This window comes from Cottoperca gobio, chromosome 15 (assembly GCF_900634415.1).
Source record: "Cottoperca gobio chromosome 15, fCotGob3.1, whole genome shotgun sequence".
NCBI classification, from domain to species: domain Eukaryota; kingdom Metazoa; phylum Chordata; class Actinopteri; order Perciformes; family Bovichtidae; genus Cottoperca; species Cottoperca gobio.
Window position 1 is genome coordinate 5,661,044 of NC_041369.1, and position 25,773 is coordinate 5,686,816.

Sequence of the window (25,773 nt, forward strand, 5' to 3'; positions counted from 1 at the left end):
GATAAATCCACTATTCTACCTGCCCAGCACCAAACAGCAGAAAGGAAGTTAGCAACTGGCTGGTGAACATTGTGAAGCATTTGGCAGCTAAAGAGCCGGATATTTCCCTCAGGAGTTGGTGGATATGAACATAGAACTGAAAGGAGAGTGAATAATAGACTTCTACTTAAGGCTCCCTCTTCCATCATATGATAGAGCGAAACTAGCAATTAAGCAGATATAATGATGTATGTTAGTACAAGCTAACTTCAGCTATTTCAAGATCTCCTCACATGTTCTGCATTCAGAGACTCTAAATAAATACAGAGCTACATTCTTCATCAAACAAGCATTACAGACGTAGCCTTCCTGGGACCTGATGCAGAACCAGATGATTGCTGGAAATGTCTGTTTTATGCATTTGTTCAAAATCATCATTCTGAATGTAGATTACAAGCTGTCACATGTAATCTCTCTTCCACTATGCTATCCCCAATGTACACTTTCTCCTTAAAGTAGACCGTTCCTTGATTAACAGCGTCTGAAATGATTTTTCCTTTCCCTGAGCGGCGAGGTGCTTAGCCTGTATATTTGGAAAGAGATATTCAGTTGTTCCTTCATATTAAAAGAAGGGAGTTGAGGGGGTTGTGGCATCTGATTAGAATTCTTCCTTGAAGCCTCCTTGTCAAGGTATTCCGGGCATATTCATCTGGGAGGAGACCCAGGGTAGACCCTGAGCATAATGAACAGATTGTACATTTTATCTGGCCTAGGAACACCTTGGGATCCCCCAGGAACATGCTGGAGGAAAGGCAAGGAAGCGGAGAGCCTGGACTGCTTTGCGTCAGGCCAGAGTACACTAGAAACTTACTAGATCGTACAACATGACGTCTGATCTCGTCGAAAGGCAACATAATGATGGTTGGAGAGAGAGATGAGACCCACACAGATGGGGTTAAGAGAACACTTCCCGCTCTTAAAAGCATTTATTATGTAGCACTTGGCTGTACTCATGAAAAGTAATGGAAGTAGTTGCTTGAGAGAGACGTTCTAACCCTGTATACTTTCTCTAGTCTGCATAATTGCTACGTTAAGTAAGCGTGCTTGTCGGATTATCGCTTTAGGAAAGTTGTCTGAAGCATACTCCCACAACAAAATAATCTTTCACGTGAAGTGGAGTGCCCTTCAACTAATACTGTACCAGTATTCCTTTCCACTCCCAGACCGCAGAAGAATCCTAAATTGGATTTTTAGATCTGTCAAATTGGTGAACTTTACATTGTGTTTATTCGGAGCAAAGTGTTCCCCAAAAAAAGGGGAATAACATAGTTTGTGTCTCCTCCCTGTCCTGTCCTTGGCGAGAGTCTTAAAGGTGACAAGGCTTGTCAGCACAGGAGCTTTTTATATGCTCCAGTTGTCATTCCATATCTGACATCTCCTTGTCACCTCAACGAAAGTGTGAAAGGAATTGACAACCAGGCCGAGCCGCTGCAGCTCTTCTCTTAGAAGCCTAGATATTTCAGCAGGGGATTGCAAAGACCGTTTTGCAGAACAGTGAGATAGCGAGAGCCGCCTCACAGGAAGCTCATCTGTCAACTGGATACTGGGAATCAGACCGTGACAATGAGGTGATAAAAAGGTGACAGTGAGGAATCCCTGCCAACTGCAACACCTTCCTGGGGGCCGGCCATCTGTCCTGGGTTTTAATAGTGAGGCTGATCTTTGAAGGGTCAGGGCAGCTTGGTTGACTGTGTCTCATGTAGGTAGCTCTGCTGTCATTTCCTATTGAGTGCATGGTACAGGACTGTCTCGCCACCGTGGTGGCAGGGTGTCTGAGAAAAGGGGGAATTATCGGAGTCTTGCTCCAAAAATGTTTTTGATGGTAATTCAAAACTTTACGTGTTATTTTTGTGTTCACTGAGTCACTAGAGTGTGACAGTATCTGTCCCATCCCATGAAAGTCAAGGTCCTTTCATCAATTAATCTACACTTTGTTTTTGGAGAAGAGAAAGACCCAACAGTACTGCAAATGGGTTTTTCCACCAATCTGTGCAAGAGATTGAATGATTTTCGCTCTGCAGCAAACACAGGCCCAGTTTCTAACATAGAGAAGCAGGAAATTGCACCTGAATAGAGCCAATCAGAATGTCCCCCTGACTGTTCAGGGCCAAGCCTGAGGATACAGAGGGAACCTGCAGCTATAACAAGAACTAATATCAGCACAGCATCAGAGCTTTAATGGGAAACAAAAAGAATTGGCTCAGTAGCAACCCCATTAAAGCGAGATTGATAGAAGAAACCACGAGGGCTCCGTTTGTTTTCCCTCCTCCTCTGCAAATTGACATGGGGGGCCTATTAAGATATTATTCTGCCTTTTCTAAGAAGAGAAATTAGATTCTGATGTACAAAAACAGTTTGTTCACCCGTGTGGCTTAATGTTTTGTTTAGTGTCTGGGGCAGAAATTGTGGAGCGGAGTGTTACAAATCCCCACCCAGATCACTGAGAGGCTGTGTTTTAATTTGATGTGCATGATTAGTAAGCCTGATTGACAAAAGTGTCTAGCGGACCACGAGCAGCCTCCAATTAAGTCACATCATGCAAAGATGGGCTGCATTCAAGCATTTCCTTCAAAGAAGTGGCATGTTATTAGGATAATGATGAGTGTTCTGTTACCGTCCAATGTGCATGTGCAGAGCCTGCCAGGAAGCACATTCACTGAAAACAACTCGAACATACATTGACGTATATAAATATGCATTATGCATAAAGGTTGCTGATTCAAAGGTATTGTTTTAGGTATGAGACAGACGGATGTGAATATAGCATGTTTTCCCGTGATTGCAAATATACAGTATATGGCCTTTGTCCTTCTTTGGGTTTGTATAAACATGCATGTGTGCCTGCAGATGTTAAATGTGTAACCTTTGCATATGTAATGTACTTTGCATACTGCTTGCAAGAGCACACAATGCCCTAAACTGTTTGTGCTCAGTCTTTGCCTTGTTTGTATTGTACTATGTCTTTTCATTCCCCACCGGACAAAGAGTGAGCACTGTGTCCTCCCCCCCCCCCCCCCCTGCTCCCAGGTACTCATTCCAGGATGAGGAAGACATGTTCATGGTGGTGGACCTCCTGCTGGGAGGAGATCTGCGCTACCACCTGCAGCAGAACGTCCAGTTCAGCGAGGACGCTGTCAAACTCTACCTCTGTGAGATGACACTGGCGCTCGACTACCTGCAGAGCCAGCACATCATCCACAGGTACCCGTTCATCTTTTGTTCATCTGGTATGACATGGTATGCATTATAATCATTGTTATAATGCATTATAACAGTGATTATAATGCATTATAATCATTGTTATAATGCATTATAATCACTGTTATAATGCATTATAATCACTGTTATAATGCATTATAATCACTGTTATAATGCATTATAATCACTGTTATAATGCATTATAACAATGATTATAATGCATTATAACAATGATTATAATGCATTATAATCACTGTTATAATGCATTATAATCATTGTTATAATGCATTATAATCACTGTTATAATGCATTATAATCATTGTTATAATGCATTATAATCATTGTTATAATGCATTATAATCACTGTTATAATGCATTATAACGGATTATAGGTTACTCTAAGTGGTAATTGTTTGCTATAAGTAAAGTGAAAATAATATATAAAATATCATTAAATGTGGGCAAGAACAACACAAATTGTTGTAAAAAAGATTTTTACTTTTGGCAGAGCAAGTAATGAGCACATCAACATGCATTATAACTGGGGTATAATGCATTATACAAATATTATAATGTATTACAACTATAGGATTTATAATACACTATGATCCTTGCAAAAAACAATGATAAATATAAAGTACTATGAAACTTGACAGTATACGTTATAAGTTATTATGAAATGCTTTAGAATGTGTTATGATTATTGTTTTAAAGCATTATTAACATTTATGAGTGTTTGCTATAGCTATAATTATCAGCGCTATAAGCAGATAATAACTTGTATGTTAATATCGCATTATAGACATGGGTGTCACACATCTTCCCCTTTTCCTGTCTTCACTCTCAACTACCTCGAGAGAAAAATGACATGACATGACATGTCTCAAACACAGACGTGTGAAAAGATTATTTGCTTTGAAACTGTCTTGGACATGAGCATTCCCTGAAACTCCAAAACTGTTCGCATAATGTTCACTAGCTAGTTGCTAACTTTGTCTGCCTGCGGTTTGGTGCTGTGCAGGCAGCGTACAGTGAGTTTCAGAACGGCTGCGTCTGGAAACAGCATGATGAGAGCCATGAGACTGAACCAAAACTGTATTTGCCACAAAACCACAACAACAAACTGAAATCTACTAAAACGCTATGGAGAAGTGAGGGAAACTCAAGCATGAGAGGATGGTTCTCTGTGGGTTTGTCACAATGAGCAACTGCCTTCACATTACATAATCATGTAATTCTTTGTTAAATCAAAAATATTGATTAATGCAACTTTAATTATTATCTAAAGAAGTGCAAATTCACAATAGCTACGACACACACACACACACACACACACACACACACACACACACACACACACACACACACACACACACAACCTCACAAACACTTGACTTCTATGCCAAACAATACAGAGTTTGCCATGAACGCCACCAACTCTGTCACATTGATCTGTTTTGTGACAAAACATTTCCAAGTTTTACACTGGATAAAATGACTTACACATTAAATACAATGACACTCCCAATGTGGGACTAGACGCCTTATTTCTTCTGGGTTTTCAATCTTCAAAACAGCAGAATGCACTCATTAAAGTGTTCCACAATACTTACAGCACTTTCCAGATACACCCGAAGCACCAGTGTCAGGCCATTACATCATTATATTTTGTTTCATCACACGTACTAAATCCCAGTTTCAGTTCAAAACATAGACTTTCGAAAGAACTGTGAAAATCAACTCAAGGTTGTGCCTCTATGACTTTTAGTATTCAAGAACTTCTTTTCACTGTATTCTCTTCTTCAGCTTGCAACATAATCTTTGGTGATTTATGAATGTAATGATTTGCTCTTCAGGCTGGAACCTCAAAATGAATTTAAAGAAAGTCAAGGGTCTTTTCTTTACATAATGACTTTTGCAAGTGCACGATCTTCTCTCTATTCCAGAGAGAACAATGCAATATGCTTTTTCCTTTGTGTAAGCACTCTTAGTGTATCAGAAACACAAAGTCACTGAACCTCTCTAACTAGCTTTATATACAGCTCTTAACGCTGAAAACATGTCTCAGTGTAGACGTGTATTTATATATTTACACCCACCTTCATCATGTCCTGTAGCTGCTTCCACTTTGACCTCACCAGTTAGAACCACGTCCTCTTAGATGATGCTACATTATTCTTTCAGAGGAGAACACGGTGCCCTACAGCTCCCCTCGCCCTCTACATTGTCTCTAGTTTGCACCATTTTTTAATTTTTAAATATCCATGCACCCATGATCACAGTATAGGGAAGAATGTGTTCGTTATCCTTCATCTATATGTCCTAAATGTGTATTTAAGAGTGATTTAGATGGAACATAATGGAACATAAAAGTAGATATAACGTATAGACTGAAACATATACCACACAGGCAAAAAGAGCCTTATGCAAGCTCACTGTCTAAAGGCTTTATTCCTTCTTGGTGTGGGCTGCAGGTATTACCTTATTTAGGCCTTTGGGTGTCCCTGTTTTTATTTTTCGTTACTTTCAATATATATAGATAGCCCTAATGTTTGTTCTTGTAATTAATCCCATACATCATCTTCAACTAGGGTGGGACTTGCTCTCCGCAGCCTTTTGTCCAGATATGCTGAGCGTAGCAGTATGTGTGTGTGCAGTCCAGTAAGTGAAAGAGAGGGATCCCTGCAGACTGCAGATTTAGTGCCACAGATGGCTGAAAAACTGTTCGAACCTCGTTCAAAACCACATTTAGGCTGCATTTCTTCCTTCAAACAACAGTGTGTGTGTGTGTGTGTGTGTGTGTGTGTGTGTGTGTGTGAGATGCTGTGAAGCATACCTTTGTTTCCTGATTTAACGACACATTTAGCACAGTAGCAATAATTAAAAATAAAAGCAGCATGTCTGCAAAGGTGTTAATCAAAGTGCTTTACAGAATAAAAATAAACAGTAAAAGAACAAATTGAAAATACACGAAGAAGCATAACATAATTTTTAATGGAATAGTCTGACATTTGGGGAATTACACTTATTTCCTTTTGTTATTCTTCCTGAGGGTTACATAAGAAGATCAATATATCTGTGGGTTAACTATAAAGCTGCACTAATGATAAGGCTGAATCCGACCCGCGGCCCTTTGCTGCATGTCATCCCATCTCTCTCCTCCTTGTCTGTCTCATAGAACGTTGTATCCAATAAAGGCAAAAATATAAAGCTAGAGCCGGAAGACGATTAGACCTTTTAGTCCTTAGCTTAGCATAACGCCGCTCTATCCAAAGGTAAAGGATACACTGGACCTCACTAATTACCATGTGATGTCTTCTTTGTTTAATGTTGTATAAAAAGGGGGAACAAACGTGTAAAAACAACAACTTGAAGATATATATTTTTTATGTGCATTTCATTTTCCAAACGTATACCCACATAGGTTTATGAACAGGCTGTGTATGTGTGTGCATGTGTTACTACACAGCTTCACATATCATATCAACATGCATTATGCAGTACTTGTGTAACAGCACCAGCATGCCTGATTCTAATTTCAAAGAGTCAGTCACTCTTCCACGTTTCACTACACGGCAGGTAATAATTATCTTTTGTTTTTCCTAGTCTAGTTGGCGAAGACGTCAGACTTCAGAACTGCCATTACTAATAGGTGATAGATTCTGCTTATCTGCGCTTTTTTATCCCAATGTTTTTTCACCCTCTCCTTGACATCAACTGTTCTGCCTTTGACACAATTATGTCTGATCTCAGAGCCATAATCCAATCCCTGGGTATCCATAGCTGTCCCCAGCTCTACAATTTTGTTCCACCCTGTAAGTTTTTGACAGGAGAATACTATACAATTATTTTGTTGCACCAACTGAAGGAAGAAGGGTCTCTGGTCTCCTAGCAACAGTCATCTGCCACCATGCCCAAGGAGGTAAAATTGGTCCTATGAGAAGACAGGAAGTACAAGTGGAGAGTCCCTTTCTCCTCTCCTGTCTTCTGTTTCCTCTCTGCACAGACCACCAGGCTGCCTCATTTGTCTTCATCATATACTCAACATGTTAAAACAGTTTGTTCCTGTACAAAATAGAAATTCAGTTTTCATGTTGTTTCATGTTGGATTGGTGTTTCTGTGCTCGCTGCAAAATGAATAAAACGTTAAGTGAATTTTGAACATCAAACAAAATGGCACGCTGCTGAAGTTGGCACTTGTATCAGGATCCCTCCTGTGAACATGTAAGCATTTCCCTCCAGCCTTGTACCCCCCACCACCACCTCCACCGCTCCCCTCCGATCATTTTGGCAGAAGATTTTAGCATCAGTTTAGCATTGCATAGTCAATGCGAGTCCTATGGGAAGTGTATATGCTCTCTGTGGACCCTATGTGTATTCTCCACACCAGCGTGACATGCAGCATAATTAAATATACTGTGTGCGCTCGGTTAATTGCCTGTGGAGGGATTGCGAGCTTGGAGGGATTGGGAAATGTCGAGATGTGTGTGTGCACGGGTGTGTGTGTGCCTGGATGTGTCTGTCCGTTGCATGGGCGCCCAGTGTAATAAGCATGTGCGGACTAACCTGCGAGAGCCTCCTGGGGCATCGGTGATGATTTAACTGAGAATTATAGGAACAAATTAAGCATTTAGCAAATGTTCAATTCCACACACGCCCATTTTAAATAACAAAAATAAAACAACTAAAACAAAAAAAAAGCATTTTAACACGTGACTTGTGACTGGAACTTACACTGAAGACATGAAAAATAGAAACATTCAATCTGTTGGACCGATGAGGACCTGGGACCTTCCTCAAATGAATACAACATAAATGCAATGTCTTTATCACGTTGTCTACATTGGCTGTGTTCAATATCGCAAACTAATGTACTGCATACTATAAACTCAATCAGTATGTACTGCAGTGCATACTGCCTATTAAATGAATGATTAAGTATGCCATTACCAGCGGACTGTTCACACTGAAGTAAGCTCAAGCAATACGTCGTATCTGCATAGCGTGACTGTATCGATCATAACGTAACCAATCCGAGTTACTGTCAAATGTAAATTGTAACATTATCTCTTCACTCAATGTAATATTGGCCAGTATTATTAAGGGAAATCAAAATGATTAGATATTTTAATGTTAAATATGTTCCAAAGTACTTTATATATTTGAGCTCATTTGTCATTATTTTATCCAACCGGTTACTTACTTTAACCGTCTGCCTCACAGTCCACCATTGCAGAGTCTAATGAGACGCTCACGTCTCAAGTGCATATTAATTTGGTTAAAATTTGAGCTACATTTGTATGGAAACTTGCCTAATGTTTGCGATGTCTATGACATAACATTAGGTTGTTTTTTAGTATTAAGGTTATTTATGTGGAAAATCTTTTTTGATATGTGTGTCCGTTGTCTCCTCTAGAGATGTCAAGCCAGACAATATCCTGTTGGATGAGCAAGGTAAGGATGTTTCTGTTTGTGTCTGTCTGTCAGTGTCTGTGTGCAGCAGGCATGGGCTAACTAATACTCAGCATTTATGTTAGCCTACCTGGATAGGAAGGGAAAATAAACTTTCAAATATCTTTCTCAGAACAGGTTTCATGAATAGTTGTCTGATGGAACACAGCTGATCTGTACAGTACTGACGCTCTCACATCAGACCTGCCTTTTAAAAATCGAGGGAGTACCACAAGGTTCTGTGCTCGGTCCATTATTATTTGCAATCTACATGAACAATATTATTTCTCAAACACAGACTTATGATATTCCTTTTTATGCAGATGATACAGTATTGTATGCACGTGGCTCTTCTCCGCCTCAAGCCATGTCTAGATTACAGTGAGCTTTTAACGTTCTTCAGACATCCTCAAAATTGTAATGAATGCTGATGAGTTTCATTCTCAAGAACCCATAATTCTTTTTTTTTACCATTTTTCTTCAATCCATACACTTTTCACCTTAAAATAACTCAATGATGTTAACCACTTTGTCATTCCTGAATCACCATCATTATAATTTAGTTTAATAATGTGTCCTACTAAAGCTGCCTCAGTATATTGCACCTCCTCTCCAGTTTAAAACTACTGTTCATCATCACAGAATCCGGAATTTGTTCACTCTTGAAACCTCATCATTAAATACTTGGGAAGACCGTCTTCCACTTGTTTGCGCCATATAAATGGATTTAAATACAAAGGACTATAAAAGTTCTAATTAGTAACAAGGTAACAAGGTCAGAGGAGTCATTAAAAAGAGGCATTTATTTAAAAAAATACAAAAGTTCTAATGGATTTTGTGGTTGCTTCTTCTCAGGTCACGCTCACCTGACGGACTTCAACATAGCAACGATAATAAAGGACGGAGAGAGAGCCACAGCCTTAGCTGGAACCAAGCCCTACATGGGTAACATAACACTCTTGTCAACCATGTCGTCATGCCTGATTCATTCGTGCAAATAAAAACATTCATGGCATAAAATAATGGACTTTTGTTACATTTAAAATATATAGTCTGATAAGAAAGAATGGTCTCTAAATGTTGTTACTGTGACACAATAAACTTTTTATTTGTTTTTATTTTTTATTTAACTTAAGAACTTTAGTTAATTTGCTTAAATGTGTTCTGCCATTGTTAAGTATATAACTACCTCAGTAGGATGTGACCAGTTAACTGAGATCATGTGACACGCTTATAGTTGATATGCACTGTGTTCAAATTAGATACTGCTGCGAGAAGGTGCTAGACTGCTGATTTCTCAACATTTTTGTACTCGCTCATCATCACTAGAGAGACACTTTTGTGAATTAAGTGATGGAAATTACAGATCTTGTGTTTATTTGTAAAAAGCTGAGAGAAAAATGTCCCGTCTTGTGATTACACTGCACAGCTGAGGGAAAATTAACATTTTGTGTTTACATTTTGCAAAGTAACACTTGCTTTCTTACCTGATGTATAGGCAGTGGTTTGAAAATCTTTTTTATGCTCCAGAACTGATTCTCTGTTTGTGTTTTCAGCCCCAGAGATCTTCCAGTCTTTTGTAAGTGGGGGGACGGGCTATGCCTCTGAAGTAGACTGGTGGTCACTAGGGGTGACAATCTTCGAAGTGCTGCGTGGATGGGTAAGGCATAATGGGAATTTGAGTTTTTATGTAATGAGTTTGCAAAACTGAACTTGCCTCCATTCATCCCCTCGTCTTTCTCTTCCTCATCTGTCTATTTTCCCTCTTTGTGTCATCCTGTTTCCGTACCAGAGGCCCTATGACATCCATGCAAGTAACTCTGTGGAGTCCCTGATGCAGCTCTTCAGTACAGTCAGTGTCCAGTACAGCCCGGCCTGGCCCAAGGACCTGGTTTCCCTTTTGAGGAAGGTGAGCCGGACACAATCGGGTATCATTTACTTTCAGGTCTTTCATTTAAAGTATTGTAGGACTTAGTGACATCTAGCGGTTAGGTTGCAAATTGCATCCAACTGAATACCTCTCCACTCACCCCTCCCTTTCCAAGAGAACCTACGGTGGCCTTCAGATAATGTAAAAACATGAAAGGCTCTCTCTGCAGCCAAAATGTGGTTTGTCCGCTCTGGACAACAGTACAGTTTTTTTTTGTTCAGTTACACTATGTTTTGAATCCAGTACCTCCTTGATTTGAGGTATTGTGCTAACTCTGAAAGACATTTTCATTTGACAAATGTGCATGTCTTTAGGTGGATGTATTTTAGATAGAATCAGAGCAATGAAACCCTCTTTTTAATGGTCACACATGCAGAGCACACACAGTGACATTTGTTCTCTGCTTTTAACCCATCCTAGTACCAGGACTCTAGTACTAGGAGCAGTGGGCAGCTCATAGGACAGCGCCCGGGGAGCAATCGGAGTGAGGGGGGAAGGGGGATGTCCGGTGCCTTGCTCAAGGGCACCACGGCAAGGCAGGAGGTGAACTGGGACCTCTCCAAGTAGCAGTCACATTCCATTTTTCAGGTCTGGTCGGTGAATTGTACCAGCAACCCTACGGCTCACAGTCCAAGCCCCTACTGACTGAGCCACTGAATATACTCTGATATACTCTGAATATCATAAAAATAATAATATAATATATATATATATATAAAATAATAATGTTTTGCAGACTCATAAATGTGGCTCGGTAAAACTGGAACATACTGTAAAAATATTTGAATGAAAATGAATTCATGAAAGAATGAGGGAATGTGGATGCAAATGCAGTATATACTAATTTAATAAGATTCAGGTTATGTTTTTGTTAAAGTAGATTGAACTCTGATAGATGGTCCCCCCCCCCCCCCCATAGAAAGAGGAGTGGGAGGTAAGAAGAGTAGCAGGGATATAGACGAGATATTGGGGTACATATTGAGGAAATAAAGCACTGGAAGCCAAAGGAACAGAGGATACAGGTACTGCAGGGGACTGGAGCTGAAGGGAGGGAGAATGAGCTGAGACCCTCGGGGCAAAGGAGAAGAAAAACGACAGATGGGAATCTGAGGGATGGAAGCACAGAAACAGAGCAAGTGGGTGAGAAGAGGCAGTGTGTCTCTGTGTGTCCACCAGAGTATTGTTGCTGATAAGTCATTTAACCTCATATTGAGTCTCAAAACAGTTTTTTTAATCAGACTCATTTTCCCTTTAATAATAATCTAATTTATTCTGCTTTATGTCAACATGGTGTCATCTGAACATGTGTAACTGTGCTGGAAACAAATGATCTCATCCCCTCCGACAGTATTTCTTCAGTCATTTTGAGACAAGATTTTAGAGTAGGTATGAAACACAGGGCTTGTTTAGTAGGATATATTTTGGCAGAGTGTAAGTGTAAGCATGTGTTCTGTGTCTGAGTGACTGAGCGTCCTGGACGGAGCGCTGGTCCCTTCCGCTCTGCTGCTGATCAATTATTACCATGTCTGGACTCCACCAGGACAGACGTAGCAGGCCCTGCAGGAGAAAACTGAATCAACCTGTGACCAAAGGAAGAAAATAAAGCACAGGTGGAGCGTTAACATGACAACAAAAGCCACATCCCATTATTGTTTCCAGTGTTTACCCTGAGGAGGAAAATGAAACAGATGGTATTCCATTAAAAACACATCCAGTTTCTATTTTCTCTCTGGAGTATGTGACTCCACTCATGTGTGCTGTTCATCTGTTTTGATCAGCTGCAACAATGTTGATTCAAACCTGATGAGTGGCTGATTTAATTAACAGTGCCCCCTGTTGTTTACTACATCAGACATACAACTCTGTGAAGACTGGTCATTCTAGCCTTCTAGCCAACAAGAACTAGCTAAAGTTGGCTCTTTGCTTTGATGCTGATTAATAATTCAAGCTCACAACCCCACCTAGCTAGTTACCTGGCTAGATAGGTAGCGTTCCTAGTTATGTTAAGCTAAATAAAATTAAGTTATTTAATGTGTTTAGTGTGTTGAACTACAACCGCAGCTTGACATGACATGGTTGAGTCATTCATAATGTCTATTTATATATTTTGAACTCTTGGGACTCCATATTAGGCTATTGTGTGCCTGCTTTTTAAACAATAAAAAACTTCAACTTAAAATGAACAATAAAAAGGATAGTAGCCTATATAAAAAAATATATCCAATTCCCAAATACAATATGGCAGTATTAATAGCATACCTAGTCCGGCAACACTGGCTACACGTCTTTTTATGTGAACTCCATAATAAAAAGGAAATAACCAGGGTTGACTTGTCAAGTTTATTTTATCTCCTAGAGAGAAGAGTCTGGCTGTGAGTGAGGAGAGAAGTTGTGACTCAGAAGGTGACATGATGACGTGTGTGTGTGTGTGTGTGTGTGTGTGTGTGTGTGTGTGTGTGTGTGTGTGTGTGTGTGTGTGTGTGTGTGTGTGTGTGTGTGTGTGTGTGTGTGTGTGTTCTTTCCTTCCAGCTACTGACAGTGAACCCAGAGCATCGTTTCTCCAGCCTGTCTGACATGCAGGCATCTCCCTACCTCGCTGATGTCAACTGGGACGCCGTGTTCGAAAAGAAGACGGAGGCCGGATTTGTTCCTAATGTTAGTTTGAAACGATCAGATGTCAACACACACACACACACACACACACACACGTGCATACACACACACACACACACACGCGCATGGCTACAATAAACATTTAAAAGCACACACTGGCACTCCTTCTTGTTTGCATTACGTAATGAGCACGTATAGCAACTAAATAATGCAAAAGAAAGTAGCTGCAGCTTCTTTATGGTCTTTCACTATAGTGTGTGTACAGACCCATTCATGTGTGTTATTCAGTACGTTTAGCTCACTATGCCTTTCTGCACTCTGTGTATAATGCAGCTGATTTATGAGCCACAGTGTGGGTGTTTGTATTTCTTATTATCTCGTGTGCATCTCCCTCCCACAGAAAGGTCGCCTCCACTGCGACCCCACCTTTGAGCTGGAGGAGATGATCCTGGAGTCGCGTCCCCTTCACAAGAAGAAGAAGAGGCTGGCCAAGAACCGGTCTCGAGACAACAGCAAGGATTCACAGTCTGTGAGTGATGTAGCCGCTGGTTATACTGGAGTAGTGTGGAGAAAATAACAGTGCCTGCCTACCTGTAATGCATCTGACATATATTAGATTAATAGATTTGTCATTTTTGATTAAGGTTGTCACAATATCAGATTTTCACTACACAATTATCGTGGTCATTTGAAATAATAATATTATTGTAATGATTATAATAATAATCAGTCAAATTCATTTTTCTTGGCAAATAAACTACACTCCAAAATTGAAAGTTCAAATTCATCCAATGGGAGGAGAGGAGAGACAGTCTGCAACCATAACTGTAGAAAAGCGTAGAAAAAGAAAGAAACAATATATAATAATTATATCATCATCTGTGTATTATTAACATGATATTAATATATATATCTTTTTTAATATCACGGTTTTCGAAAATACTACACACCCCTAAATCCTGATGTTTTCACAATGATAAATTAAACAAGGTAAGGAGCACCGTGTGTACATGCTTGTGTGTCTCTTAGAAGAGTATTTAAAAAGAGAGGTCACATTCCTCGGATTAGTCTATGATCTGCACCATCTTTCATATTTAGATACAAGAGATAAAATAGTGAAATGCTGCATAACCCCGGCATTAACACCATCGTGTTCTGTTGAGGAGGAGGATTTATGAGCCGTGAGGATGAAGATGGAATTCAAGATGTCACTGCATCTGTTCAAATGCCTTTATTCCCTTATGATGATAGAAAGTGCTATTTTTAGCTTTTGTCACATTTAAAATGGTTAGTTGCAACTACACAATGCTTAGATTTGCTAATTTAATTTAATGTGGTGATGGCCTAGTGGTGTAGTGGTACGGCTTCCAAATACAACACCAGAAGGTTGTGAGTTCAACACCAGGGCTGCCACCATTGTGCCCCTGAGCAAGGCACTTAACCCTGAGTTGCTCCAGGGGGACTGTCCCTGTAGTTAGTTCACTGTAAGTCGCTCTGGATCAGAGCGTCTGCTAAATGACCTGTAATAATAATCTTTATAGCTTTGTGTGTTTCAGGTTCATGTTATTTTCAATATGTAGGTGCTAAAAGCAAATAATTATGAAGAGGAAACCAGCACACGCACATGCGTCTGAGCGAATGATAAACACAGAGGAGTGTTACTCATAGAAACCGTACGGATGACAAAGCAGGGCCAGTGTTGGGGAGCAATGCTGCTCAGGTTTACGTGGTCTCCGCTCTGTCAGTTCCCGTCAAAACTGCATATTTTTAGATTGGAGGTGAGCCAAATCCTAGGATATTTCTTTCCTCGGCTGTTGTGAATTATTTCAGCTCAGCAGAGAAAATCAATAACCAATCATGCAAGTGAATATAAATAGAGACATACTGTACAAGCATGCTAGCTGCAGGCATCCTGTAAGTATGCTGATTAGCTGCATCTCTGGAGATCATAGTTGTTCCCAAACAGGTCTCTCCTTTACTGTCGTACTTTATATTTAGCTCCTGTTATAAAACATACTCTATTCTGAACAGAGGGAAAAACGAGTATTACAGTAGGATATTATACAAGTCAAAATTATTATACCAAAGATTTTGAAAATTCAGAAATAGTTAGACACTTTGGCAAATAGCTTTGGTGCTTTCATGTCTATAGATAGATGAGAAGTTCGAGGCCACTTTCATGTCCGTTTAGTGTGTAGCTGGAGCCAGCAGCCTGTTAGCTTAGCATGATAAGAAGTTTCTTAATGCCATACAGGGAGAACAAGTCGCCATATAGAGTATTTTCTGAGCGGCAGAATCTTTTTTCATCCCAATGAGAACAGTGCGTATGCAACTGTCATACACCCACATCCTCCTTGCTCTACAAGCTCATCCATACAAAGTACGAGGGCAAGCATCCTCCGGTTGGTGCTCGTGGTGAGAAAGCAATGTCAAAGAAATAGATAGTAACCCAAATAGATAATACAAAGCAAAGGGGCCATGCTAGTCTATCATACAACGGCGGTGAGAGTGGTGTTATGGTGAAATAGCAAGATACCTTGTAGGAAGTGATCTGAATGTCACAATTCCCCTGAGTTGATTGGAAGGTTATTAAGTTCACTTCTTGCGCAGGGTGTGTGGACCGGCTCCTCATAAAGAATTAGGAGCAGCTCGGTGCATTTCCCCTCCCGGCCAATCAATTGACGACGCCCTTTCTTTAGGGCTGCAGAGAGGTGGAGAACTGCACACCCAGGACATTCTGATCCTTCCTCCACTTCATGCAGATATTGTCAGATCGAAACTTTGCTCTTTAGGCACTTTTGAGACTTCTTTTGCTTTCTTAACTTTTCTGATTGAAGGTGATTTTGAGCATCCTGAAAACTGGCTGGTTTCAAAATATAAAATAGTTTATTTATGCTCGCCCGCAGGCTTTATTTTGTGTATCGGTTTATTTTCATATAAAAAAAACCTTAATTCATGTTTCGTTATTATCGAGGTACTAAAAGGTACTTATTATAGTTGAGCCCTTTTTTTATTCTTATTAAGAGGGCAACTTTTCATTGTGAAGGCTCTTGTAAGATTTGTTCCTTTAAGTTGTTTATGAATTCTTTGTTGTTGGGAACTGGTTCTCAGGCTTCTTACTGATCAGCAGAAATTTGGGGAACTATCGCCGCTATTTCATCTTCACGTTAAAAATGATCCGTTTTGTGTAGAAATGAAAGACATTTAATACACGATGAAGCCCGGGCCCATCTTGATGTGCTCTTATATACTGAGAGCCTCTTCGTCTCTTCTGCCATGTTATGTTTGATTGAGACATTATTTACCACAGACAGGAGCTATCCTCTCTGTCATTATGAGAAGCAGCCGGTTCCCATAACAGCCATCATCACATCACTGTTATTAACGTCAGACGTGTGTGTGTGTGTGTGTGTGTGTGTGTGTGATAAGCGCTGATCACCGTGTGCAAGGAGTGCGCACCTCTAACAATAGAAGGGTTATGAGACTCTATGTCTGTGTGTGAGTGTGTAGCACATACGTGTGTGAGTGCCTGCTTGTCTGTGCCCCGTACTCCGTTATTACCAAGATTATTAAATTATGAAGCCTTCACTGCTGTTGTCATGGCCGCCTCAAGTGCTTTCGGAAATATGAGCTTCTATTTTTGTCTCGGGCCAAACATCCAATTTGAGGAGGGCTCACAAACAATTCATGACTTGTTTAAAAAGAGCAACGAAGGATTAAAAGGAAATGAGGAAAAATACATTTTCACCTCAGAGGTCACGCAGCCGAGGGATTGAAGATGACGTAAAGTCGCATCTGCAGTTCTTAATGCCAGTAACGAGATTGATGTTGATGCTGATGATGTTTTGTCGGTTGTCTGCCTGCAGGAGAATGACTACCTACAGGAGTGCCTTGAAGTGGTGCAGCAGGAGTTCATGATCTTCAACCGAGAGAAGTAAGAGAACACAAGAGCAGCAGACCATCGATAACACGAGCTAAAAGCAGAGCTTTCTGTTTCCTCATTCAGCACTAATGCGCCAACACTGCTGGTCCGAACGCAAAGGGCAAAGATATTTACGAGAATCATACCAAATGTTCATTTCCAAATAAATACATTTCTTCTCCTTGGCTTCCCTTTTCCTTAATAGTAATGCAACATAGTTTCCTCCTAAAGGAAAACTAAGTAAAACCTTTTATATGTTTGCAGCGGTGGCCTTTGGTTCTATTAGTCATGCAAACATTGCAGCAAAGCATCAAAGTAAGTGCTGAGATCTCAACCGGATTTGCTTTCACTTGAGTTGAAGGTAAAAGTGTGCACACCGGCAACGACACTTATTATCCTTCTTTAACCAGGAAAACTATTGCTGTGTCCCAATTCCCAGCGTTCCCTGGAGTAGTGAACTACATGTAAATACAGTTAAGTTGTTTAACTGCATTTTACAGTAGCTTGCCTTTTTTGAGTAGTTAACAACTTAACTACAAACAATGTTGTGCTATAAAAGGAAAGATTTTATTTATTTATCTCTACTGTAGTTGAACCTCCTTCGTTCTGCTTTGACAACAGGCCTCCTGTTTACAGCAGAGCTGTTCATACGGTCTCAAAAGGTGCAAGTTCAATATTTAGTGGGTTTTTAATTATTTTGTTTTATGTATGACCTGTGAAAAAGTGGAAAAAAAACGTTTTCAACTCAATTAAGTGGCTGGTATGTGACTTTTATATATTATATTTTATAATTTCATATCCCGTGTACATTGTAAAAAAAAGGTAAAATTATGAGAAAGTAGTTTGAATTACTTTCTCTAAGTAGCTTTAGTTACCTAAATTAGATTCCTCCCTGGGATATTCTTGCTTTAGTTCAACTTCATCCAGCGGGAAGTAATTGGCAGCTTCTAGTAACACTGCCAATTCCATCCTGCAGTTATATACAACATATACTATTATTTATTGTATACTTATTTTTGAAGTGAGTATACAATAAATCCACGTACGTTTCTTTTTAAAATACTAATAGGAAATGAGATCGTCTCACCTCTCTTGTTTCTTGTTGACTTTATTGTCGTCCTCCCAGACAATGTTATCATAACTGTGAGAAAGAAGGGTCGGATCTCCGCAAAGAAACCATATTTTTCCATTTAAAAGCCAAAATCCACAAAAAGGTTTGCCAACAACGCTTTATTGTAATTACAGTTTCTAGTAAACATCTCTCGTGCTGCCACCTGCATTTAAACCATGACTGGCAGTAAAGCGTGCGTGAACCTGGAGCTAACAGTGAACACCGTCAGGAGCAGAGGAAGGTGAACGTGTTGCAGTATGAGGAGAGGCACAGCAAATACTCATTTGTGTCCAATACAAAACAAAACTGTAGAACACACAGTGCATCTTGATAAATATTCTGGTGGAGGAAGGAATTCATCTTACAGGAGAGGATCGCATGTCATTCCAAAGCTGTATGACGACCAAGCCTCTCTAATGAAATGACTTGGATATGTACTGTAATCTGTAGAACACAGGAGGTTTTTAAGAGCCCGTCCTGCTGTGGCTAAATATTATGCATCTAATATTTTGTAGTTGTCAGTAAAATATACACAGTACATCATAAGTATAGACTCTATGTCTATAGATCCTCTCTGCAATGTAAAGGGTTCAGTGCTGCTCTAAATTATCGCCTCATTCATTATTGACTGGGTCCTGCCACTGCACTGTTACTGGAATCCTTCTGTTTGGCAAATGTCTTATTATAGCCTTTTGCTCTAATTAATGGCAATCTACTTCTATTTATAATGGAGGGCATAATATCTAGAATTATGCAGACGAGTACTATATAATAGACCAAAGGCCTTTCATTACTGTATATTCAGCTACTGTTTCTACTACTTTTCTGAGGACCAAATGTGCCCCCAAGGAAGCATGTAATTCCAGAAAGGCATAGAGTTAGATTAAGAGCTTTCTGTAGCTCTATGTATATGTATCATATTTTCTGTTTCTGCAGTTTATATATAAACTCAACAAGTTTCCCTTTCACACATGTAGAGCACAACAGGAGATTGTCCGTATCAGAAGCATTCTCACCTACTGGATGTACGTTTGGTTTAGGCACCTGGGTGGCGTTTGCAGGAGGCACGACGCAGATTACACCGCGGTCAATTAGCCGGTTCCTAATTTGTTCATAAACAGCCGAGTCTCTTATCGTCCCTTGAATTTGTCTGACGATTTAGTCGTTGGGCCTTACACACAGGAGTTCCTGAATCACTCCAGTTAGACGTATTGGTTAGCGTCTTCATGTAAATCATCCTTCTTCTTCACCTTTGGATGTTTGTTTTGTTGCGGTTTCAAGCCAGCCAAAATAGAGATAAGACATCTAATTCAAGGACTTTCCAGGCCCAATTCTCTCAAAATCAAGGACCCAACACGGCATAGTTTGAGACATAGATCAAGGTTTACAGAATTTTTATAATGAGAACTAGCAGGCTTTCTCGCTTGCTGGCCGATGATTAAACCTGCATAATTAAATTTCAATCACTCATGCACGCACGTGATCGTTTCACTTTCTCCAGGCAATGACGCAGAGACGCATGCAGACAGAGGAACGTAGCCGGTTTGCCAACTTTTAGTTCAATCTTCTTAAAAAGAACTTTTTCAAGCACTTTCTATTTATGTCAGTTTTCAAAAACTTGCAAGGCCTTGATTTTATTTTCCTCAAATCCACAAACTTTCAAGGATTTCAAGCACCTTGGGAACCAAGTCTATCTGATGTAATTTATGATTTTTGTAACGGTCTAGATAATTTCAGTGCATGTGTGAAAGATGCTTATGTGTGTTTCTCTGTCTCAGGTTGAAAAGGCGTCAGGAGGAGGGTCCGTCAGAGGCCGGGGGCGATGATGCCAGTGGAGATGGGGACGGGGAGGCCGAAGCCGGCGCCACCGACGATGACGCACCCGAGCCAGAACCCGAGCCGGAGCCGGAGCCCGAGCCGGAGCCCGAGTCCTCCTCCAAACTGAGCATGTGCGGCTCGGTGTGCTCCTCCCCCGGCAGCTGCTAGCGCCACATCGCCTTACAGTGACGATCGCAGGTCTCTCTGGCCACTGCAGCGTTTGTGCCATGCCAATAGATACATTCTCACCTCTCTCCTCTGTTGTAGCCAGGAGCGGAGGGAGTGCCCAGCAGGGCGACTGACACACAGCAGGACCCAAAATGGCTCCCACCATTTTCCCTCCTTTTTTTCCCCTGTAGCATCCTTTAGGTAGGTCATGAATGAAGCAGATTTCCAGAGAGTCCCCGTCTACTGTACCCATCCGCCCTAGAGTAAGCTCTAACTTCTATGCAATGTTACAGTATAGCATGACAAATAAGGTATCACTTACTAGGAGGTGTTGTTCACAAGCAGAAAGCTCCACGAGCACGATGACATCTCGAGTAATAGCAGTCCACGTTTTTTGTGGGGTTGGCGGATTTTGGTGGAGACACCTCCCCTCTCAGCCTTCCTCTTCAAAATCTGATAGAGGACGACTGAATTATTCAGCACACGCAGCCAGGCACTCAGTTTATGTTATTGCCTGAGTCTTCAGTACACCACCCCCCCCTCCTCCCCGCCTCTTTCATGTAATGTGTGCCCTAATTCAGAACAATTGTTTCTCCTGGAGCAACTTCCTCCTGTTGCAACACCTCTCTGAGACACATTTACAGTAAGTGGCTGTTTTCAGACAGGCCAAGAAAGTGCGGCTGGTTTCATGTTGTAAACCCGTTTAAAGTGGTGCCTGTTGATGATAATCAGTATCCGTTAATCACGTCGTAGCCATGGATGCATTATAGATCAGAATGTTAGATACATTTTCCTCTCTAGATGTTAGATAACTATTCTTTGTCCAAGCATTTTGTTTTTAGGATGATAAGGTACTATAATTTATAGCAAGTCAGTACAGCAATCAGAAAGAAAGTTTTGCTTGTCACTGTGTCTGTAATGGTTATCAACACGTAGTATTTTAGCCCTGCACCATTCTCTGACTCAGTCAGAAACTGTGCTCTGGGGAATATTGTAAACGCCAATCACCAACAGTCCCATCTTTTAAGGATCTATAACAAAGCTCTGTTTACTTAACTAAACATCATCATATCTTTAAGTGCTTGGTTACAAAGATAATCTCCCCAGTAGAGCTTGTTTTCATGGCTGTACTTAAATGTGTAGCTGTGCCCTGTTGGTACATCAAATTGTATAGATGAGCTAGCCTATTATGTCATAGTGATAGCGGTACATCTAAGGTGGCACCATTAATCTCAGTCTGAACACCTGGGAACACGTAGCAAAGGTTCACCTTTAAAACCCTAAGGCCTAATAAAACGAAAACCATGTAAATAGCATACATTGTAGGTAATTCAACTCACCACAGTTTTATGTGGGACTGCAAACTCGACATATAACTAAAGGAAGAGCTGTGTGAAGCTTCGTTCAGCTCTTCTTTCCAAGTGTGCAGGCACAACTTGTAGGCAAAATATGCCAAAGCTTTTCTACCATTTGCATAACCATTTCTAAGGAACTTCGAATGAGTGAGTGTGTGTCTCTTTTTCCCAACTATAACATAATGTCAATGTTCCTTCTGCAAGTGAAATTACTATCATTTATACAATCATATGGTGTATAAAGTATCTATTTCAGGCTTAAAGTTATAGTTAGACATTTTGGGATTTATGCTTATTGGCTGCTTTTGCAAAAAATATACGATAAGATCCCGCTCTCATGTCTTTGGGTTTAGAGGCGATTAGGGAAAAGCAGCTAGCTTGACTCTGAATCCACTTACTAGGAGCCTCTCAAGCTCACTAATTAACATGTTGTAACAGTAATGTAAAAATTGTTACTTAGATAATTTGCTCTAAAACCACAAATTATAGTTTATTTAATTTCTGTAGAGAGTTAAAATGAGATACACTATCTTTTTTCCTGAGCTTTCTAGGTGTAGTGAGGTGTAGGTGATACTGAACTTTGAAGTGAGCCATGCCAGCTGTTTCAGGAGACTCTCGAGGGAATGCAAAGCGCTGGTCACATTAAAGACGGAGCCAGTCAAAGGCATCTGTGTGATACATTTACATAGAGTTCTTACTAGCTTGGCTACACGTACTGTTTTGAAAAACGCAGTTAGGAATACCTTCAGTGGGGCCTGCAGAAGTGAATGAACTTTCTGATTTCTATATTTCTGTGTCTTTAATAATGAGGGGTGCCCTGTAAAAGACCAATCTTAATTTAGATGCCAACTTACCTAATTTTAGTTTCATCATTCAGTGTAACCATTTTACATTTCTATGAAAACTAATAAAACTAGAAGGGTACTCATGCAGACCTTTTAACAAAAGTCAAAAATAATTTGTTTATGTTCATGAAAATAGGGTAGTAGTTTCTCCACTCTGCTGATCAACAGACAAACTAACCAAACGGAAAACATAACCTCCTTTGAGGAGGTATTTCTATTAACATGGCAAACTGTGCTCTACATTGTAATCGCACATTGTAGCATTGTAATAATATTTTTTAATTTAAGAGCGGACTTGTCTCTCAACGTTCAGTTGACAGACTGGTACGTTAGTTTGGTACAGGGGAGATGTGGTGAGGCACTTAGCCTCTAACTATATTAACTATATTCCAAAGTCTCAGTAACATGTTGTGTGTTCTTAGCTGGCTTGCTAATGTTAGCCACTAGTACATCCAAATTCAGGAGTCACCAGTCCTGCGGTCACCAGGGCTAACATTAAGCTAGCTGTTATTGATCAGTTTGGAGTAATTGGAAGACACCTTTAACAAAGCTTGGTTGATTAAGTTAATAACTTTGTTGAGTAATTAGTAAAGTAATGTAACTACTATTTCAATGAGTAAGTAACTTGTCCAACCCTGGTAATAATAATTCCTACGGCCAATGGAACAAAAGATAAGCTTGCTAGCATCAATGCTAGCTTGGCTTCCTCTGTCGGCCATGTGACCCTCGTCTTGCAGCAGTCGCTCTGCCAGTTTTTATGCTAAGCTAGGCTAATCACCTCCTAGTCACAGTTTCATACTTAACGCAGAGACAGGAGAATGGTATCCATCTTCTCATCTCTGGGACTGCCAATTGTTCAGACGGCCCTTTATATCGAAACCCCAATAGTCCAGAACATTTCCCATTGGACCAAAAGCATTACTCCAAAAAAACACCCTCTCCATACAACAAAGAGAAGCACAACGCTAATTATTATGCAGAATGACATCATCGGACCTGTTCTGGTGGCCTGTTGGTTGGTTGGTTAGGTTTAGGGTAAGAATATCATGGTTAGCCAACTAGAGGAAGATTAGGGTGGGTAATGACTTCAACATGGTAGGGGAATTTTCTTTTGTCATTCTGCATAATAATTAGCCATGTGCTCTGTTGGTTGCTGTAAGAGTTTGTATTTTCGGAGCTATGGGGATAACGGGCTGTCGGATAAATGTGTTTTCTGTCTAATGGTACATTTTTTGGACTATGGGGGTTTCGGAATAATGGCACCCTCATCTCACTCTCAGAAAGAAATCAAATAAGCGTACTTCCCAAAATGTTGAAGTATTTATTTAAACACTATATATTATGATTAGATTAAGAAGCTTCTTTAAAGGGATATACAGTGGCATCTTCCAAGTCTGCCAAAATATATGATGAATTTAATAGTCTTCAGCCCTGCGCTTATTTTGCATGTACCTCTACAGTATAAGCCTGTTTTTGCCAAACGCCTGGAGCTTGAGCCTTACTGGCTGATTTGTGCATGCACAAGCTTTTGGTAACAGCTCACCTGATTATAGGCACAGCCCGCATCAGAGTATACCTGGCCTGTGTGACTGTTTCTGGACAGTGAGTTTTGTGAAATTTAAACTGTAAAAAATGGTATAATCCCAGTGTTATATGGACGGCATGATAATTTTAGATGATATGCAGTACCGTTTGGCATCCTGTAGGTTGTCTTAATACTTTGTTCAAGTATCCAGGCTCGTACCCTTGCTGGATGAGTGGAATGAGGTCAGCAGTCGTGTGTGATGCTCCGTTGTGGATTAAGTGTTGCGTTATTGACTGCAGCAAAGGAAGAATATTTGGAACTGGGGCAGGTTTTCACTTCACCCCAACACAGAATTAGCTGCATTATTAAAACACTGAATGTCTCCATTTGTGGAAAAGAAAGCTCAGTTATTTCTAAGACTCACCATTAAAATCAACATAGACCTGAAGTGGATGTGTAATTATATGTTAATCATTTGTAAATGGATAATAACTGAGTTTGACAGTTCATTTAAGTGTAGCTTTTTTCTAAGTTACAATACTTATCTACAATTGTTCCTTGATATCGGTGATCATTCCTGATTGGACCGTGCTTGCAAATCCTTCCGACATGTTTCTTTATGTGTTAATGTTCTGGATGCCGTTAGGTGTTTAAAAAAAAGGTATTGTGCTAGTGTTTGACCAGCAACAGCATGTCTCCTATTCAGCCGTTTTCCGATGGATGCCCTCGAGGTGTACCATACTGTAGATGTCTTAACTCTGTGGATACAGTTTGAAACTCAGTGCCCTGTTGAGAAAACCAATCGAGAGGAAGAAAATGTGATTCATGCCACTCTTTTCCTCCTTGATCCTATTTTGCATAATGTTTTTGTGCCGCAGGAGTTTTCGGGGGAATCGGAGAGAAAGCCTTGTTACTGTACCAACTGAACTGCTCCATGTGTTTAAAAAATGCTGCTTTAACTGCTTTGATAAAGAAATAAATCTCCTTCCTGTAATTTGGTGTCTCTGTGTCTTTGTCGTTTCCACTCAAATACAGCATTAAAGACACAGCTTGTCTGCAGACAGTAGAGGGAGATGAAGAGCAGGGGTATAAATTGTCTTTGCAGAGTCGTTCAAAGTGAATTCATCTCTTTGAACAGCATTGCAAACATGAGCTGTGTCACTATTTACTGCAAGGAGGACTGAAGCTATGACTGGAAGAAGTGAGGCTGTCACAGGATTAGTAAGAGTAAATAATGCACACAAGCTTCGCCTAGTGCCTCCTCTTCTAAGATCAAAACATCTTTTTGATACAGATACAGTATATGAATACAAACAATTAAAAACATTTTTTTTTTCATTTAAGTCATGGAAATCAATGAATCCTTCAACGTCCAGGTGCACGATGCTTCTAGAGTCCCTCCTCCATCGATGTTTACTTTGAAGGGGAAAACCACCGAATTTAAGAATTCTAATATGTTAGTTCCATCACCATGAAAGTTCAATCAATACTGACCACGTCAATCAAGTGAACATGAAGTCTGGAGCTGCTCCATTCACAATGAATGGGAGACATATTTTTGAGACCCACAGAATGTTTGTTTTCTTTTCTTTTTACCCAAATGAGCTTTTTTCTATTCTAGTGTTGTCAGCTGTGAAATAGAAAATATTCCCATATACTCAGAACATTCCCCTAGGTGCTCTCAGCGTCGTATATAACATGTTTTTCAATTCATTGTCTATGGAGCAGTTCCCAAATGTATACTTGATGACAGAACAAATTTGAGTTCCAGCGCTCTAGTTTTTATATTTGTGAAAGA

The 25,773-nt window shown here is 40.2% G+C and overlaps 1 protein-coding gene across 1 annotated transcript in view; it reads left to right on the forward strand.

The window, feature by feature from the left end:
* The window catches only part of stk32c (serine/threonine kinase 32C), an 83,624-nt gene extending 58,655 nt beyond the window's left edge, over positions 1-24,969 (forward strand). The window contains exons 4-12 of the mRNA XM_029449956.1: positions 3,067-3,240; positions 8,654-8,691; positions 9,544-9,633; positions 10,245-10,348; positions 10,481-10,597; positions 13,148-13,273; positions 13,632-13,760; positions 17,098-17,165; positions 20,043-24,969. Of these exons, the coding sequence (XP_029305816.1) occupies positions 3,067-3,240; positions 8,654-8,691; positions 9,544-9,633; positions 10,245-10,348; positions 10,481-10,597; positions 13,148-13,273; positions 13,632-13,760; positions 17,098-17,165; positions 20,043-20,250 (1,054 nt within the window). The 3' untranslated portion in view covers positions 20,251-24,969. The remainder of the gene's footprint in view (positions 1-3,066; positions 3,241-8,653; positions 8,692-9,543; positions 9,634-10,244; positions 10,349-10,480; positions 10,598-13,147; positions 13,274-13,631; positions 13,761-17,097; positions 17,166-20,042) is intronic.
* Positions 24,970-25,773: the final 804 nt, after the last annotated feature.